Source organism: Colius striatus, chromosome 7 (assembly GCF_028858725.1).
Source record: "Colius striatus isolate bColStr4 chromosome 7, bColStr4.1.hap1, whole genome shotgun sequence".
Lineage (NCBI taxonomy): Eukaryota > Metazoa > Chordata > Aves > Coliiformes > Coliidae > Colius > Colius striatus.
In genome coordinates this window covers 17,343,662-17,358,997 of record NC_084765.1, presented here as the reverse complement: position 1 = coordinate 17,358,997, position 15,336 = coordinate 17,343,662, and the positions used below count along the sequence as shown (strand labels likewise).

At 36.7% G+C, this 15,336-nt stretch overlaps 1 protein-coding gene across 1 annotated transcript in view; it reads left to right on the top strand.

Annotated features, from left to right (window-relative positions):
• Nucleotides 1–12,433, top strand: part of MUC5B (mucin 5B, oligomeric mucus/gel-forming) — a 49,606-nt gene extending 37,173 nt beyond the window's left edge. Inside the window, exons 32-46 of the mRNA XM_061999692.1 lie at nucleotides 119–342; nucleotides 1,150–1,324; nucleotides 1,507–1,757; nucleotides 3,216–3,399; nucleotides 3,778–3,973; nucleotides 4,931–5,109; nucleotides 5,332–5,401; nucleotides 5,713–5,813; nucleotides 6,134–6,165; nucleotides 9,114–9,236; nucleotides 9,344–9,442; nucleotides 10,070–10,198; nucleotides 10,994–11,048; nucleotides 11,625–11,733; nucleotides 12,208–12,433. Coding sequence (XP_061855676.1) covers nucleotides 119–342; nucleotides 1,150–1,324; nucleotides 1,507–1,757; nucleotides 3,216–3,399; nucleotides 3,778–3,973; nucleotides 4,931–5,109; nucleotides 5,332–5,401; nucleotides 5,713–5,813; nucleotides 6,134–6,165; nucleotides 9,114–9,236; nucleotides 9,344–9,442; nucleotides 10,070–10,198; nucleotides 10,994–11,048; nucleotides 11,625–11,733; nucleotides 12,208–12,433 — 2,153 coding nt within the window. The remainder of the gene's footprint in view (nucleotides 1–118; nucleotides 343–1,149; nucleotides 1,325–1,506; nucleotides 1,758–3,215; nucleotides 3,400–3,777; nucleotides 3,974–4,930; nucleotides 5,110–5,331; nucleotides 5,402–5,712; nucleotides 5,814–6,133; nucleotides 6,166–9,113; nucleotides 9,237–9,343; nucleotides 9,443–10,069; nucleotides 10,199–10,993; nucleotides 11,049–11,624; nucleotides 11,734–12,207) is intronic.
• Nucleotides 12,434–15,336: the final 2,903 nt, after the last annotated feature.

Genomic DNA, 15,336 nt, shown 5'->3' with positions numbered 1-15,336 from the left:
TTTTCATATTTTTGTTCATTTTTTCCCATTTTGATACATCTTTAATATTTTTTAACAGATTTATATTTCTTGATCTTTTTACATTTTAATTTTTTTTTAATATTCTCTGTTGTTTTAGGTGATGTGATTTACAATCGAATTGATAGCGATGGATGTAGATTTTACGCTATCTGTAGTTCAAAATGTACAGTTGAACGTCACAGCGTACATTGTAACATTAGTACTCCTTTAACTACGTCTTCACCTCTATGGTCTTCTACAACAACTTCAGTTCCTGTACCTACCACTTCTGGTAAAGCTCATGCTCATGGTTGTGTTTCTGGTGTTTACCCTCCTCTAAAGGTATGTAATTATTTTATTGTATTGTGATAGTGGAAATTAGATCACTGCTATCTTGACACAAGAAAGGAACAGTTTGCAGTCTTTATATCTGATAAGTTTAGATTTCCAGAAACAGTGTTTCTAGTCATGGGCAACTTGAATGATGTAATATTTTATTTTCCTTCTTAATGAGAAAGCAAGATATCTTTTCTGATAATTTCAATGCTAGCAAAATACTTTTGAATCCTCTGCACTTCTTAAATAACCATGTTTCTGAAATAATAGAGATTTTCTTACTCATTTTGTTTCCTAAGCAGAAAAAATATAATCTACTTTGGAGGCTTGTACCTATTTCTTTTCTCCTGCCCTCTTACCTCTACAGAGGTACATAGACTTTCTTGGACAGTACTGTACAGTACATATAGCTAAGAGAATGCAGATCAGTTCCCTTATCTTAAGACATATACACCCAAACCACAGAAGAATTGCTTATGCAGAAGAAACGGATGGAATTAATGTTCTCACTTCCTTTTAGATAAAAATAGATAAATATTTGTAAAATATTGACAACCTTGTACAACAGCAAAGATTTTCATTTTAGGTTTTCTTCACTTTTGGAAACAGTTTCTGATCCTTCGTATCATCATCGAAATTTTGAATATCTCTGATCAACACTGCAAATCATTAGTATGACAAATTAAAGCGAAGTAACACTAACAATTTCCCTTCCAATGCTACCATTACTGAAATCAATATACCATTGATAAAAATCTGATTAAAGTTCATATCTGTTTGTAAATTTCTCAGTAATTTTTGTTCATTTTGCAGCGTGGAGAAAAATATAAATTATCCAACTGTACAGAAATCACCTGTAATGGAGACAACAAGATACAAGTAAATCAAACAACATGCCCACCTGTAAAGGAAATTACCTGTGCGAACAGATATCCAGCAATACTGGTACCTGATGAAAACGGCTGCTGTTACCGATACCAGTGTCAATGTACGCACCACTAGATTAAGGAATAACTTTTTTTTAAAAAAAAGCAAAACTTTGAGCAGATGATACAAGCATTTTGCTTCCTTAGAGGCGTTCTATAAATTGTAGCATATCACTTCACTTTCTACATTCTCTCTTCCACATTAATTTTCATGTTAATCTTCTAAGTATTTTCTCTCTGACAGGTGTTTGCAGTGGATGGGGTGATCCTCATTATATTACTTTTGATGGAACTTATTACACTTTCCTTGAAAACTGCACTTATGTCCTGGTGAAACAGATTACACCTAAATATGACAACTTCCGTGTATACATTGACAATTATTACTGCAATTCAGAAGATGGACTTTCCTGCCCTAAATCCATCATTATTTTCTACAAATCTGCACACGTGTTGCTGACCCGTGAACTCATGAATGGTGTCATGACCAATGTGGTAAAGTACCTATTTTTATTTCTTCTCTTTTTATATAAAAAAGACAAAAGTTCCATAGGCGTTACCGATTCTCATCATATATATATATATTTTCTCTTCTCATATGCCACTGATTAGCACATCATATCACAGAGATGATAACAACAGAGGATATCATTAGGAAAAGAAAAGAGATACAGCAGTTTCTAAGACCAAAATTTCAAAAGCAGCTTTGCACTATGAAGATATGAATCTATTATGCATGTGCATGTGTATATAAAAATAACACTAGAAAACGTAATAATATAGCTAATGGACAGAAATATAGCTAAAGACAGAAAGAGTGTTTACTCTGGTGCTTGATTCATGGAAACTGGTATGTTATGACATTTACTTACGTAAACAAACACATTATGGAGAAATACAAATGAAAATCACAAGTGTGACTCTTCTCTCGCAGAGGAGATGAGTATGTGTTCCTTATTAGCTGCATGGCTAGGGACTGCTTCCTTTTCATAGGGAACTTCAGGCCCCACGCAGAGTCATGGCATGATTTCTCCTCCAATTCCCTACTGAGGGGAGAGGCATGAATGAAAAAAAGGAGTGACTAGGGGGTGACACTTTACCTTCATGATCCTAAACTAGCGCTGGCAAGCCATTAAAAATAAGTCAGTCTCACTGTTACACTGGAGAGAATCTATTAGTTGAGTAACGAATACCAAGAAGTGGGAGGAAAAGTTTGTGTCAATACACACCCTACCCCCACAAAGGCATGATAGTTCTCTATACCTATAGTCAGAAAGGCATTCTGAAACAGTCCAGCCATTCCCTGTGAAAGAAAACAGCTTCAGTTCTTACTTTATCCCAATTCAATGGGAAGTTAGTTGCAGAATATCTCCTTACAAAAAGTTATTAAGCAAATATGTCCACCATCATGAGCTCATGGAAGATACAGGCTACAAAGGGAACACTTTAACAAACAAATATGACTTCTACATAAAACTGGCACCATTGACATTGACTTAATTTTGAACTCAGACAACTTCCAATGCCAAGCAACACGTAGTATGGGGACAGATTTGGAGGCAAGCAATTACATAATAATGGCAGGGATGTTTCTGTAGTGAAATAAAACTACTATCCATTTTCACATGACGAATATGTTCAATAAACAGAATGATGAGTGATGCAAAGAAAATACTTGGATTTAGAATGCTGTGCATCAGCACACAACCTTCACAAATACAATGCATAGAGGCCACTTAGATTATTATCACACTGTGGCAATAGTGTGATAATACAAATACAAACTGAGATATTAACCACATACGTGCTCTTATTGTGACACCAATGGGCATAAAATGTGTTGCACAACAATATGGATTTATGCATGATTATGAAAATATATTATTTAAAATAATCAGGCCAAAGCAGTGCTTGTTCTGAAGTTGTGGTGGTTTTTTTTAACCCTGCATTCAGATGTACTTCAATGGAAAGATTGTCCAACCAGGCTTCAAAAAAGATGGTCTTTTTTTCTCAAAACTTGGCATCAACATGATTGTTGAAATACCAGAGATTGGTGCAACTATCACCTTTAGTGGGCTGATTTTCTCCGTGAAACTCCCCTACAGCAAATTTGGCAACAACACCGAAGGACAATGTGGTAAGACAAATGCACTAATCAGAGGTGGGACTCTTTGCCCATCCTACCGTGGTTATTCTCACTCTGGCTATGCCATCCTATGATTGATAGAAATGTTTAAACAACTGTAAAACGCAAATGAAAACAGGTCTGTTGTTCAACTTGTGTAGGATCCAAAGCTCAGCATTTCAGCAACCTATTTTTTCCTTGGGGTTTAGGTTTGTTTGCTTTTCCCTAACTTAAATTACAGTTTATATGATTGTAAAGAGAACACTACCTATGAAGCAATGCACGTTATACATTTCATGAGCTCAGCACATCTAAATGTAATACCATCGCAATAATGTACTGTGCATCCCTGATGTGGCATATGAGACTTACAAAATTCGTCTCTTCCAGGAACATGTACAAATAATAAATTAGATGAATGCCGCTTGCCAGATGGTAAGATTTCTTCCTGTGCTGAAATGGCTCATCACTGGATCGTTGATAAGGACAAGACATGCCACGGATTGCCAATACCACACCATGTAACCACACCTTCGCCAAAGCCTCAATGCAAAACACCTTATCTCTGCAAGCTTATCTGGAGCGAGTAAGAAAAAAAATGGAATTCACTCTTTCTAGACAAAACTGTCGCAGCATCTAACAAGAATAGTAAGAACTATAGACCGGTAATGTGACAGTAGCTGAAAGTATGAGCTTAATGACAAAATACATGTATAGTAAAAGGCCTTTGCAAAAGAAACTGCTCTTTTTCAATTATTTGCATGCCAAAGAGAACTGAGCAAGGAGAAATGAAGTCAGAAAAACAGGGATGCAGCAAGCTCTAAAATCCATATCCTCTGGATTGCAACCACAGGGATTTATATTTATCTTTCTCCATCCCTATATTCCAGATACGCTCACTCGGTCTTACACTATTAAGTAAAGACTGAACTCTATATTTGAGGTGGGCCTTCAGTACCCACTAAAGAGCCTGGTTACAAACCAGATTAACAGAACACACAGAAACATTTCAGCCAAAAAGCATCCTTCATTCTTTGTATACTTTATGTAAAACATGAAGCTCCAAAAGCACAAAGATCTTGTTTCCTGCAGTATTTCTCATACTTGTGTGAGCTCTGACAAAACTTTTTTTCAGCTGGGACACTTGTAAAGGCCCTATAACATGGGCTTGCTGAGGTGTCTAAAAAGTTATGAGGTATTGTATGTGCAATTTTCCTCTCTCAGCTCTTTTCATCATCCCTTTTCCCTCAAACTGATGCAGATGTTTTTTTCATGAAATTTCTGGTGTCAGACTGATGAAAAGTTTTGTACACATACAGAAACACTACAGTCACTGGCCTCCTTAGGAAAAAAATGAAGCTTCAAAATTTCCTAAGCTTTCCTTTACCAGATTATTGGCCATTTTTAGATTTTTGTTTTTTGTAGTACATTCCTTTCTGAAGCAGAGTCGCATGCTGTTAACTGAGAAGTGCTGCCTGACAGGAATAGATTTTATATAATGACTGGTTAACATAAAAGTGCTGGGTTTCTTTTCTGTCTGCAGGATTTTTGCAGAATGCCATGACGTGATACCACCAGAACCATTTTTCAAAGGCTGTGTTTTTGATGGATGTCGTATGGCCAATGAGTCCATGCAGTGTTCCAGTTTGGAGATTTATGCTACAGAGTGTGCTGCTAGAGGTGTCTGCATTGACTGGAGAGGAAAGACCAACAATGTATGCCGTAAGTATTGTAGAACTCAAAAATCTCTGTGAAAAAGGGTAGTAACTAGTTTTATTTAGTAAACCCATAACATTTCTGACACTTGACTACAGTTTACAAAACTACAGCGACACCCTAACTCACAGAAGCCACAGATGAAGGTGGCAAGGCTGTAGTCACTTTTGATTAAAAAAAAAAATGTAGCTATTTGCAATTTTTGATCACTCTTCTTTTCCTATACAGCATACAACTGTCCAGCAAACTTGGTATATAAGCCGTGTGGACCAATTAATCCTGCTACCTGTAACCCAAGGTATGGAAAGACAAAAAATCCATTAAAAAAAACCCGCTTATATTTTTCTCTTTTTCTATTTTTAGCAATCTCCTTTCCTTAGGAAAAAAAGTATTACTTTATAATGACATGCCTTGTGAATTTGGATAATTTATTCAAGAGTTATAGATATCCATCTACTTGATAACTATGCACTTCCTGTGTCACTCCATAAAATGTAAATTCTTTTGTCTCCTCTGTATCTGACATGGCAACCTTCTACACAGGCTGCTCTCTCTCCTGCTTCATTGTGAAAACACTGTACTGAAATACATACATTCCTCCCATTCTAGCCTTGATAAGCTTCCTGGCTATGGAGTAACTGAAGGATGTTTCTGTCCTGAAGGAAAGAAATTCATAAATGAGGACAGCAGCATCTGTGTCTCTAAATGCTGTAAGTAATCTGTAGCTACTTTATGGAATAAATAGAGATGAGGATTGATAGTCAGAATGCTTATGTTCTACTGTTCTTTAGGCTCCTTTAGTGTCCCCATCTCAAACATGAATAATAACCAATATTAACTTTTTTTTCCCTCTTTCTCTCCTTTACATGAGGTCTACCAAGATGGTATATTTAAGAAGAACTAGTCTTTGTATTAATTTTCTTCTTAGCTTTATCTTCACTGTATCTGTTTTTCAAACAGCACAAATTAACTCACGTACATCAGTTTTCAGTGTTCTAAATTTCCATACTTTTTTTTTTTTTCTTTGTAGCTTGTAAGGAAACAAATGGAGTATCCAGACAGGTGAGTATCACAATCAATGTGGTTTATGACAGGCAAGTCAAGCAAGAGGATATTTAGTATTTCACTGAAACAAAGTTTTACTTAGGGGTTTGTTTTTTTTTTTTTTCCAAATGTCCATTTCCCTTTAGTCTTAAAAACAATTCTGGGTACCACAGCAGAAATCATGTTACTAAGAAACTTAACAGTAAGTGATGGGACATTCTTTCAATAACCATCACCTCACATACTGAGCAAAATAAAAGACAAAGGAAGATAAGATTAAAAAAGAGATAGATAGCAGCAGTGGAACTTCGGAATATGCATTTCTTTTATTTCCACAAATTTGACATGCTAAGGTTACTAGAAATAAAGGGAGAGATGGATAACAACTTTTACCTGTTGCTGCTGATGTTGATAATCTTCATTCTTATTTCCTCAGCTGCATACAAATTACAGAAATTGCTCTCTGTAATTTAATCTGCAAATAAATGTCATATGATTATTTCTTATTAAAAATGCATACAAAGCTCAATCATTTCTCCTTTAGACCTCTTGTATCACTCATACTACGCTAACAAACAGAAAGTGATAGTTCTGTGAATATGCTCATAACCTCCAGTGCCCTCCAACATAGAATCACAGAATCATAGAACGGTAGGTGTTGGAAGGGATCTTTAGAGATCACCTAGTCCAACCCCCCTGCAGAAGCAGGGTCACCTAGATCAAGTCGCATAGGAACATGTCCAGGTGCGTCTTGAAGACCTCCAAGGAAGGAGACTCCACAACCCCTCTGGGCAGCCTGTGCCAGGGCTCTCTCACCTGAACAGTGAAATAGTTTTTCCTTATATTTAAGTGGAACTTTTTGTGTTCCAGCTTCATCCCATTACTCTTTGTCCTGTTGCTAGCTACTATAGGAAAAAGGGATGTCCCAAACTCCTGACACCCACCATTTGGACCTTTGTAAATGTTAATAAGACCTCCCCTCCAGACTAAACAGCGCCAGTTCCCACAGCCTTTCCTCATATGAAAGATGTTCCAGTCCCCTGATCATCTTGGTGACCCTGCACTGGACTCTCTCCAGAAGTTCTCTGTCCCTCTTGACCTGAGGAGCCCAGAACTGGACACAGGACTCCAGATGAGGCCTCACCAGGGCAGAGTAGAGGGGGAGAAGAACTTCTCTTAACCTGCTGGCTACACTCTTCTTGATGCATCCCAGGATGCCATTGGCCTTCTTGGCCACGAGGGCACATTGCTGGCTCATGAACATCTTCTCTTTGTTTTCTTCAGTTGGAGGGTTTCTTATAAAATCTAAAAATATTAGAAATATAAACAGAGTGATGTAATCAGGTACCACTATATCCATGAATAAGTCAACCGAAACAAACAGCATTGTCTTGGCGTGATTTTATGTATAATCTTTTTCTTGCTTTTATTTTCCTTTTACTTTTTTAAAAAGCCAGGAGAAAGATGGACAAAAGATTGCCAGGAATGCATCTGTGACAAAAATACTCTTGACGTGCACTGTACAAAACATAAATGTTCTCTGACACATCACACATTTTGCGATGAACCAGGTTATGTGCCTGTTCAGGTACAGGTACCAGATGATCCATGCTGTTCCAAGACTGAGTGCTGTAAGTACTGTTTTAGTTCTTTAACACAGGGAACATATTACATTCTTACATTCCATATACTTTCTATTGATTTTATCATGCTTTTCTCCCTCACCTTATTCCTTAGGACCTTCTTGCAGAGCATTTATTAGACATCTGAAGAGAATAAAGATGAAAAGATTTTACATAGTTAGACACAGAAAAGCTACTGGAAATTTCCTGTAATTTAACAGTGAAAACTTTCAATATTGCCACTTCCTGAAACAGTGTTCAAAAATAATTCAAAGCATTTTTAAAGAGTACTATAAAAAATTATTGTAACTTAAAAAATGAAATCTTGAACATTAAAAAATTTTTCAAGAAAGTTTCTGAGCCTCTAAGAGTGATCAGGTTTGGTAGAAATTTCTCTTTGGAAGCATCTCTTTCTAGCAGTCACTAGTCTATTCCTCTTTACCAAAGGTTATGGAAAAGCCCATTCACATTAAAAATAGCTGGGCAAATAGACTGAATTACTCATTAAACTAGCTTGTGTAAACACCATCATATTTGCCCCCTGGGAAAAACTTCTGAAGTTCATACAAACCAAAATTGCTTTTATTTAAAACTTTAAAACTGAGTTCTTCATTTTCTGTATTCTTTTACATTAAACAGACTGCAACACTAGCCTCTGCTCTGCCATCATACCCCAGTGCTTAGAGGGACAGGAAGTAATCACAATAATGCAGCCTGGAAAATGCTGTCCAAAGTTTGAATGCAGTAAGTACTATGCACCTTCTTTATGTGTCATTCACAGCTATATTTTTTTTAAGTTTATGAATACAAAAACTTTAAAAGAGAAAGTTGAAAGTTATCTGTGTTACCATATTAGGCCAATAAAGCAGCAAGTTTTTCCTATACTTCTGCTTCTTAAAATTATGCCTCTATGACAACATCTTTCTTACTTCACAGGACATGGCTGTGTGGTCAATGAAACCTACTATGCAGTAAGTATACAGAGTAACTCACTATAAAATATGCCTTCCCATAGTTTCACAATGCAGTGTTTTTGAGACTCCTATCACAAGTATGTATTTTGCAGAAAGGCCTGAGATAAAACTAGAATAGCTATTTAATCAAGGTCAGCAAATGAACACTCTCCCTACAAGCAAAGGCATTTTCTGCTCTCCTGTCTTCATTATCAGAATTTAATTCCAAAATGGATATTATCAGCAACAGAAACTGCTTAAATAAAACAACAAAAAAATTAAGGATAGTTTATCTCATACATAGTTCAGCTTTGTATTTTCTACGATGTGCATAGACAAAGTAATTTGCTTTTACTGACTAATAATGACTTTTTTTTCTGACTTCTTCTAGCCTGGAGTTGTCATTCCTTCAGGCTCCTGTGAAGAATGCGTGTGCTCTGAATCCTCTTACTCAAGCCCTCATCATGCTACTGTCAAGTGCAAGCCTGTTACCTGTGACATATACTGCCCAGAGGTGAGTGCTATCTTCCTGTCAGTAATTCCCACCTCTCTCAACTGAAATACTCACCAGCTAAGGTCAGTGTCCTCACTCAATATCATTCCCTCTCTCTCTCTAAACAGGGTTACAAGTATACAAAGAAACCTGGACAGTGCTGTGGCACGTGCGAGGCAGTGGCTTGTATAGTGACTGTGGGAGACAATATCACACGCGTGCTCCAAGTAACTATCTCTGTTTTAGTTCAGTTTTGGTGAACACTACCAGTCTCTTCACTCTTCCTTTTCTTTGCCTTTGTCACATTTATTTGCTGCATCTTTTCTCAAGTTAGTCAAATGCTTATTCAGACAGGAAATGAGCTATCTCACACAGCTTGAATAATCTGAGCCATCAAACTCCAGTTCTGAGACTTCTGGAAGCAACTGAAATACTCATAACCAGTTTTCTGCTCCAAAAAAACAATTTCAAGTTAGCCAAGACATTTAGAACAGAATGAGTCAGTGATGGCAGCAGAAATTCTGCTCAGAAATTCTGTATGAGTGCATATATCCATAAATTCTGATGGCAAGACCATTGGAACCCAAATTAATCTTTCCAGATGAGTCCACATACTTAACCTATTCACACAAAAAACATGCCCATATCCAGATATAAGCATAGCTTCTTCACTTGGTTAATTAAAAGACTTACAGCAGTATGATACAAGAAGTAACTGTCAACTGAAATTCAAGGAAATTGTTCAGAGTAATTGAATTGCAGCAGGCAGCAATGATAAGACACTGGATTGGGGTTTTATTTGTTTAATCATTATGTATTTTATTTTTATTCACCTTAATTTTAACTTCTTTCAGGTTGGAGAAATCTGGAACCCACATGATAATAACTGTAGAACTTACAAATGTGAAAAACACGATAACCAGTTCATTGAAGTCATCTCACAGATAATCTGTCCTTCTGTTAACCTGGAGGACTGTGATCCAGTAAGTACTCTCCTATTATTTCTTTTTGTCTGAAAAGTTTTCAGTGGCCAACACCAGAGATAGGAGGGTTATGTCGTCCAAGGAAAATACCTAGGAGAAACATCATGCTGGATATAGCGCTCTTTTTACCCTCTGAATCTAGTCCCCATCAAATTTCATTGTAGAAAAGCAAATCAAAACTAAAAATGGGTCATATATCAAATCTCATTGAGGACTGGACACCAGAGAAAAGGATACAGCATAATGCTATTTTCTAAAATAGTCTGGTAACCTATAAGCAAGATTCTTATTAAAAAATATGGGATTTTTATTGCTAAATTATTTAAAATTATAAATTCTTTTTAGAATTGACTTATTGAGAGCAAAGCTAATGAAAATAAGCTACTTCAGTTTACAGCATCATTCAACCTAATACAGCTCAGCATAAATTAGTAGCAACCATACACATTTAAGGAGTCATTATACCCTCTTTGACACAGTCCTTGATCTGTACTGGCTTTGGTCACTCAAAATATCCCATGTGTGCTACAAGCTTTATGTTGGAAATTTTACTACTGAACTCCAATGACAACAAAGCAGTTCCAGTCTCTCATCAGATTTCAAAGAACCATTATTAATACTGAACTGAAGTAGTTATGTGCCCTTAACATTCAGCCTTGCTTGAAATTAGATTCTGATACAATAAACATTCCCAACATTCTGGTGCCAGACAAATTAAGGAAGCAGGGAAAATCTCTTCTTTAGTATGCAGATTTGAAACCTGAGTCATCTTGTCATCTTTTTTTCCCATTCAAGGATAACATCGAGCTATCTGAAAATGGCTGCTGTAAAGAATGCCGAAAACCAGAGAGTAAGTAATGATGATTTAGTTGTAATGTAATATATGTCTTATTAGGTGTATTAGTCCATCTTGCATGGTAGATACATAGACAGAGGAGGTTAATATATCAAGTTTTGATCACTTCCTCACACTAGAGTGAGAAAGCAAACACCTGTCGAAAGAAAGGCACAGAACATTTCCACGTATGCCTTGGAAAACATGGATACGGTGAACTTTTCCAAGCCAATGTTTGCCTTTTTGTGGTAAGGAGAGGACGATTCTCCAACTTCCATAGATACATTCCCTTTAAGGAAGAAAATGCAACCAGTCCTGGGAGGTGGGTGTGCATTGATAAGTTGCCACAGTACTGCTCCTTATTTCTGCATCTTGCAAAGCTGCATAAGCAAAAGAGAACTTTTTCATTCATTGATAGGACAATTAGCAAGACTCTCCATTTTGCCCTTGGCAATTAAGAGAGAAATGCATTGTGACCTAATTTCCTATTTCAGCTCCATCCATCCCAGTTTTCTACTACTAACTGTCTGCCATACACAACCTATTTATATGTACATATATTTTAATCTATTTTCTCTTGGTTTGTGATAGCCTCAGGTTGTAGGAAGTGGAGCAATACTACTGTCATTGAATATCAAGGATGTAAATCCGAACCTGTTGAGATCACATACTGTGAAGGGAACTGTGTTGCTTCCTCGCGGTAAGTGGCATAAAAGATAATTATATCTCTTATAGTCTTTACACTAGTTGCATAAAGAAAATTACAAGTAATTTTCTAGTATGTCCAACATCCACCCAGTGCTCAGACAATTATGCTAACTAGAAGTTTTAAGACACTATGTTGTACTAGTTGAATTACCTCACGACTCACAGTGTTTTCACAGCCTGTCCAGTGTCATAGTGAGTAGAGCTAAGATTTGATTTTACCCATGTAAAAGTGAGGTTATTGATTTCTCACTATATTCTCATGTTGGAATAGCTTAATATGTGGTTAATTAATTTACTTTTTCTGTGTCTTAATGAAGAGTTAGATCAATCAATTTTTACAGTAAGGAGGAACATACTTACATTTCACCACATTTGGTGACATTGAGAAATAGTCACACAACTTCAGGCTATGTTTAGTAATGAGTGAGATTTCTGAATCTTTCTCTTCTATTGGTTTTGCAATCAGATATTCTCCAATTACGGACACAATTGAACATAAATGCTCATGTTGTCAAGAAGCTGAGTCCAGTTTAAGAAAGGTGACTCTGAAGTGCAGAGATGGAACCCACCTGGATCACTCATACCTCTATGTGGAGAAATGCACCTGTGGGAGGGCTCAGTGCAATGCCCAACAGGTGACAGACCAAAAAAAGTCCTCTCAGGAACAAGTGAATGTCTTAAATTCAAACTAGAGGGAAGAAGGGCTGAACACAAGATTAAAAAAAACTTTGAAAAAATAAAAAAGTGACAAAAGCAGCTACAATTTTTGATGAACAGATGATATTTTCTGCATTAAAACTTAGTATATCTGTCTACATTATTTCTGTTTTCATTGACCATACATCTCCATTGTTTTTCATGTCTTGTCTTTCACATCTTGAGAGGTACAGCATAAGGTCATTTCGAGATTTTTCTGTTTGTTTGTCTTCTGAGCAGTGCTATACCATGAGGCTGAGAGCAAAATTTACACTTGCACAAAGTCTGAGACTAAGATTGCAACTTGCCTGTGACGGCATAATACAGATATTTGACTATATTTTTGTTGACATAGACTAACCTTTTTTACAACGTTGATTTCAGTTTGTTGAGACAAATCAGAAGCTAAAGTCTAGAAAACAAACAACCAAAACCCAAGGAAAATTGTACCTCTCTTTTTGTTTATTTTCCTTTTTGTATTAAGGAAAACTTGGACTGCAGAAAGCCATACCTTCTCAAACTATAAACTTCAATTTATGACAGGAAATCCTTGTGAGAAAGAAAGAAATTCTGTCATGAAAAGCTGCTGCATACTACTCTTTGTTTACATAACACCATCAGCATAGTAACTGTATGAAAAATACGGAATTTTTTTTACTTGTTTGTTTGTGGTTAACTGTTTACAGAAGAAGCATATATATATATATATATTTTTTTGCCAACAAGGGCACATGAAGGATTTTTGTAAACAAAAGTTAATAATAATATATATGCAAATTGTTTCCTAGGAAGTTTTTAAAAGTTGAACCATTGCTATTTATTTTGTTTTTTGGAAAAATGATTTATTGGGTCAGTTCTGTCAGAATTAATGTTATTCCATTTCTTAATCTTACCTGTGTTATCTGGATGTGGTATATGCTCCTGTTTTGTCTTGGGATATTGTTTTATTTTTGTTCCTCATGAAAAAAAAGTAACGATGATTAATAAATTTTAAGCATTTTACAGCATGTCTCCTTTGAGTTTTCACTGAATCTCTCACATATGGGTTGCTGGTCCCATAAAATATTTGCTTCTCATCCTACTACAGTCATTTTTCAATAGCTCATGGTCCAAAAACAATCTAGTCTGTGATACCTAAACTCCTGTAGAGCTTTGATGCTTCTTTGAATGAATGACACTCAATAGCAAATACTGAAAGTCTTCGAAGCACATCACTTCAGATGGTATCAAATAGTGAGATTCCAGTCTGTACACAGACCCTTGAGTAATTGTACATATTTTGTAGCTCCAGAAGTTCTCTGTCTGACAGATAGAAACTACCCTAAGTATTCGAAATTAGTCTTATATTTCAGAACCCACTGCAACATACACAAATCTCAAACCTGAAACTGCACTATTGTAAATCTACAGATTTTGACAGGTTACTATGCAGCTTTAGTTACGCTATACTTGGAAGCAGACACCACAAATCTGACTGTAGATTGTATGACATAAGGATCAGTAGGAGGAACAGTAAAAAATTAAAGGTTTGACCTTTCTCCTAGCCTACAGTTTGGACAGCTCAGCAGAGGGAGTAAGAAGGTAACAGAGGCTTTCTGCAGATGTCCTGCAGCAGCTCAGGCTGCTTTCTCACCCATTTTTCTTTAACACAACAATAACAGGCCATATATTCCCTCCACTCAGAGGTGAACCCTGAGGATCACTAGTAACATATGCTTCCTGCTGGAAAAAATGCCTATTTCCTCCCAGCTTCCTGTTACTTCACTCTCTGGTTTCCTCAGTCCTTTGTCTCTTCTGCTTCCTGAAGAGGTCCCAGGTGCATACTGCTCTATTCCCTCCTTTCCACCTAACACATCATGCTTCCTAATACGCCACTATTTCTCAATTCGTGATTGGTTTAGTGAGTGATAGATTCTCTGGCATTCTCAGGCAAGCTAGGAAATTATTTTTCTACCTATCTATTGTTCTATTCTGCAGAATAAATTATATAAATTATAATATAAAATCAATTATTATGCACTTCTTTGGTCCACAACAGCTCCCAGTCCACAGTTAACTCACTAAAATAACAGATTTCCTATATATTGCTTCAACATAATTAGTTTGTTTTTCCATGCAAAGCCTGTATCAACATCCCAGCAGCTACTCCCTTCTTTGGAAAACTGTATGAAATTTGTGCCACCAGCACCTTCATACAACTCACTGAAAGAAGAAAAACTAATATGAAGAGAAATAAAAAAACGAGACCTAATATGTGGCACTTGGGAGAACTGAGAGGTGATAATGATAGGGACAGCAGAGGCAAAAATGAGCCTAGAGTTTGATGGCATTAGAAGAAAATTTAAAAAAAGAATCAGAAGCGGTGGACAGACTTTGGTCCTGACGTGAGGAGACAAGGAGGTAAAGAAACAAGGGAAACATAAGCCAAGGCAAACCATGAAGGCACACAGAACCTGTGGCTTAATACACACTGAAGATCCTGTCTTGGAGAAGGAAGGATCTTCATCACAGACACAGTCCCAGTGATGGGAAAGAGCAAATGGGAACCCTTAGCAGGGCATGAAAGAGCACGTGGAAGGACTCACAGGGACTCCCTGGCATGAGACACATAGTAAGTGAAAAATGGAGAGTGGCAGTGGATGTAGTAGATCAACCTTGCAGACATCCCAAATTTTCCTTTACATTTCCATGCCTGTCTTTGTTATTGCTGACACAGACTGGGTACTAGCTTCAAAGAAAACCTTTCTAAAAACTGGGATGAATGAGATCAGTTGTGTTCCTCCAAAATAAATTGACTATTTTATTAAACTACAGATACGTAATTAAGTAAAGAAAGAAAGTGGTTGTCTGGATAGCTCTGACGCAGGTTTGAATACCTCTCAGGTCAGGCGGAACAACG